Here is a 4,072-nt window from a genome sequence, read left to right as displayed (position 1 = left end):
TTTAATTTTGAGAATGAAAATTATTAAAATACCCTTAACCTTAAAACTTAGAATTCATGATATATAGGGGTATTTTTGTCTACTGAAATCCGGTACACATTGCTAAAATGTACCAACTGAAAAACAGGCGTACGCAAGTTAGCAAACCCCATATATATATATATATATATATATATATATTGTAAGTGTAGGTTTTAAGTCTTATGTCTTAGTTTTAAACATTGAGAAGAGAATTAAAAATGTAGCAACCGAGTAAATAGTATTTACAATTCTCCCTTAGTTCTAGAGTAATATTTGGTCTTGGTTATATTTGGTTTAGCTTAAATTCATTCACATGATTTTAGTTTTGTACCACATAAATTTCGTTATTTCGTTATTGTAAGTTTAATGCAATCTTTTATTGCATAAAAAGAAATCCAATATACTGAGAAAATAAGTGGGGCGTATAATAAGCCGGAGTTACATAGTAGCAGAAACTGACGACTACAAGTGCAGAAGCTTCTCGTTATCAAAGAAATATAGGATGTTCATAAAGTTTTCAAACCAAACAATAGCATGAATAATTTTGTGATATCAAATACTTCCATCAAACACATGTTGTCACACATACAGAGCATACGTCGTGCAAATGAGAAAATTTCTCAAATTACCACATGGATGATCAAAATTGTTTTAAAGAGCTCTTCGGATCTTTAAACCAACAATTCGAATAACATGATTAAAATTCACTCCTTTCACATATTCCTCTCACCTGAATAATAAACTTGATTGAGAATTAACATGTCTTAATCAGATTATTGAATAACCTTTCTCTTCATATCATAGCAAATCAAACACATTATCTTTGCTTGACTCTTTGAAGTATAAATGATACATAAGAGTTTTGTCCCTCGTCATATAAATTCAATACATGAAAAATGAATATCTCAGGATTCCCGCAGCCCTACATCATGTTGGGGCTTTGCCAGTTACTCGCTGGGCAATCCATCCAAGACCATCATAGAGCCCTTCTCCAGTCAGGGCACAACAAGCCTGTATATGCCAATCATGATCCTTGATACTGTGAAGAGATAATGCATCAGTGATCTCAGCAGGAGTCATAGCATCCTTGATATCTTGTTTATTAGCAAAGACAAGAACGACAGAATGTTGCAAATCTTCGTGCCCCAGCAACCTAAAAAGTTCATCCTTCATCACAGAGATCCTGGCTCTATCACTGCTGTCTATCACCGCAATAACAGCATGAGTTCCTCGGTAATATGTTGCCCACGATGTCCTCAGTCTTTCTTGTCCACCAAGATCCCAGACCTGAAATGAATGACAACATGGAGTAAATAATGCTTCAACCTACGCAGTAGTAAAAATTAGAATACAACAAAATGTAGTTTAAAAACATTAATGTGGATTGCTATCAAAGCCATATCCATTCTTTCACCAGGAAGGAGAGAAAATGATGGCCCGCGCAAAAACCAAACAACTAGCGTCCTTAATCATCAAATTCCAAATTGTGGTTGGAGTTTGTAAAGAATCAAAACAGTCAAGCATCAGCCAGCATTTGGAAAAATGTTGACATCCATAAAAGCTATTTCAGTGGACGCAAACACATGGCGCTCATAAAGAAACAACTAGCCTCCTTAATCATCAAATGCCAAATTGTGGTTGGAGCTTGTAAAGAACCAAAGCAGCCAAGCATCAGCCAGCATTTGGAAAAATGTTGACATCCATAAAAGCTATTTCAGTGGACGCAAACACATGTTGTTCACTATCCCAACACTTACAGCAAAACTGTAAGCACTCAATTTTGCCCTTCAAACCACAGTTTTGACATGTCACTTTCGCATTGAAAAGCAAAACCCTTCACTCCAAAATTCAATATGAGTATGTTACTTTAAGCCTTCGTTTAAATGGTGTGAAAGAAAGTGGAGTGAAAAAAAGAAAGAGAATTGGTGAAAGTAAGGTTATTTGGATGAGTTGAAAGAAAGTGGAAATGAAATGAGTGAAAATGTAAGATGGTTTTATTTGCCATTAATAATTTTATTTATTATTTTTAATATTATTTTTTAATTACTTACTGTTAAAAAGTGAAAAAAAAAACACCCAATTTCAATTAAGGATGCCTCATAATCAATTATGCATACAGAATACACTTTTTGTTTTAGTAACATAATTGATTATGTATGCAACAAAATACATAATCGATTAAACATAGTCTATTATGTTGCATTTTTGCCTAAAATGAAGGTTCTCACTTCTTCTTTCTCTCTCATGGCCACCTTCTAGTGTGGCTATCCCTACAAATCTCTTCAATCCGCAGAGAGCTAAAGCAAGGGGGGCTACAACTCTTTCTTTTCAAATCCCTGAAAATCAGCTTAAACAAACTCAACCCATCCTCTCGAATTCGTTCATATCCATCCTTAATAATAGTATTCCTTGCATGTAAGCATAGTGTAATAGCCTTTATATGTCAACATCAAGAAGGGTTGGCAAGTTTAAAGGAGGAAAATGAGAATGCTACAACGAATGAGAGGTCAATCAACACAAGATTGAGAATGAACACAATCAATAGAGAGAAAGTAGAGACCTCCCAGAGCAGAAAAATTGGTAAAATTTTGTCTTTGATGGTTTGGGCACATGAGGAGGCAGTTGACCGCTCATGCAAGATAACCCAATGCTCATAGTGTAATAGCCTTTATATGTCAACATCAAGAAGGGTTGGCAAGTTTAATGGCGGAAAATGAGAATGCTACAACGAATGAGAGGTCACTCAAGACAAGATTGAGAATGAGCACAATCAATAGAGAGAAAGTAGAGACCTCCCAGAGCAGAAAAATTGGTAAAACTTTGTCTTTGATGGTTTGGGTACACGAGGAGGCAGTTGACCGCTCATGCAAGATAACCCAATGCTTAAAGGTATGAAGAAATTTACAAATCAAACCATTGGGATACATTTAGAGGTAAATTGCATGTCTTTCCACATAATAATGACAGAACTTTATGGTGCAAGCCAACTCAATGCAATGGGAGAAGGCTTAGTTGTTGTTGATGTAGTATAATTACACACCTAAAAGTGATTTTTATCAAACATTCTTTTTTAACAAGATAATTTCAAAATTACTTTTAACAAAATCAATTTTACAAAATCTAGGTCATTCAAAATCAAGTTTGCAAGAAATCACCCAAACGCGTCCTTTTTGACACATCTCACCCAAACACATTAGAAATAGAAGCAAGACAAAGTTATATGTCTGGTCCAAGGACACCGAACCATATGGAACACTAACAGTCATTGTGGTGAGTCAAATGGCTAATTTTTGAATTTTTCTATTATAGTTGAATTTAAATAGGAGTGCTGGCAAATTTATCTACTTAGAGCCTATGATTTACTAATAAGATTAATAACAAAGTAAGCAGAGACAAGCCCTCACAGACAAATACATATATTAGGCAACAACAAAGATAACATGAAACCCTCCTAGCAAAATCAAGACGATGAAACAAAATGCATGAATAAAATAAACAAGTGTTAGGTGAACGGACCTCAAATCGTATATTCTTGTAAACGAGCTCTTCGACGTTGCTACCAACAGTAGGATTGGTAGTTACAACCTCACCCAGATGCAATTTGTAAAGGGTCGTGGTTTTTCCAGCGTTATCTAATCCAACAACAACAATCTTATACTCTTTTGCAGGGAATAACATGAACCAGAACCTCGACATCAATGCCCCCATCCTCTATGTACTTCTTAAAGAAATCCTATACAATCAACAGACAAACCCGGGAACACGAAGTATCTGAAAATCAGATTTTCGATCAAACTTGCGTTGGGTCAATTACACAGTTAACAGATCGATACAACGTGCAAAATACATTAACCATCAAAGAACGAAAAGATCGAACCTGGCACTGCTGTTTACAAGGAGAATCGGAGTCTGTGAAAGAAACGGAAATTGAAATCGTGAGAGCCCCAACTTCGAATTTTCAATTTTGTTTTGTATTTTTTTTTTACTTTTCAAGAATGGAAGTAAAGCAAACAAACAATTAAAAAAAAGGCTTCCCGTAATAGATGTCAGT

The 4,072-nt window shown here is 35.2% G+C and overlaps 1 protein-coding gene across 2 annotated transcripts; it reads right to left on the bottom strand.

Annotated features, from left to right (window-relative positions):
- Window positions 1–658: 658 nt before the first annotated feature.
- Window positions 659–4,053, bottom strand: LOC106770866 (ADP-ribosylation factor-like protein 5). 2 transcript variants are annotated; one of them, XM_014656699.2, is made up of 3 exons: window positions 3,899–4,053; window positions 3,538–3,754; window positions 659–1,308 (listed from the first exon to the last, which is right to left on the bottom strand). In XM_014656699.2, exons 2-3 carry the CDS (start codon window positions 3,727–3,729, stop codon window positions 949–951), a joined length of 552 nt encoding a protein of 183 aa, XP_014512185.1. In that variant the 5' UTR covers window positions 3,730–3,754; window positions 3,899–4,053; the 3' UTR covers window positions 659–948. The 2 variants fall into 2 exon arrangements, with proteins under 2 accessions (XP_014512185.1, XP_014512184.1); XM_014656698.2 differs by having other exon boundaries at window positions 3,538–3,792; window positions 3,899–4,034.
- Between the last annotated feature and the right edge of the window lie 19 nt (window positions 4,054–4,072).

This window comes from Vigna radiata, chromosome 8 (assembly GCF_000741045.1).
Source record: "Vigna radiata var. radiata cultivar VC1973A chromosome 8, Vradiata_ver6, whole genome shotgun sequence".
Lineage (NCBI taxonomy): Eukaryota > Viridiplantae > Streptophyta > Magnoliopsida > Fabales > Fabaceae > Vigna > Vigna radiata.
Note: the sequence above shows the minus strand (reverse complement) of the source record. Positions and strands in the feature narration are given on the sequence as shown.

Coding starts and splice junctions, on each gene's coding strand:
- LOC106770866 (XM_014656699.2), bottom strand. CDS start 3,729: ATGGGGGCATTGATGTCGAGGTTCTGGTTCATGTTATTCCCTGCAAAA. Junction 1,309..3,537: donor ACAAGAATATACGATTTGAG/GTCCGTTCACCT, acceptor CATTCATTTCAG/GTCTGGGATCTTGGTGGACA.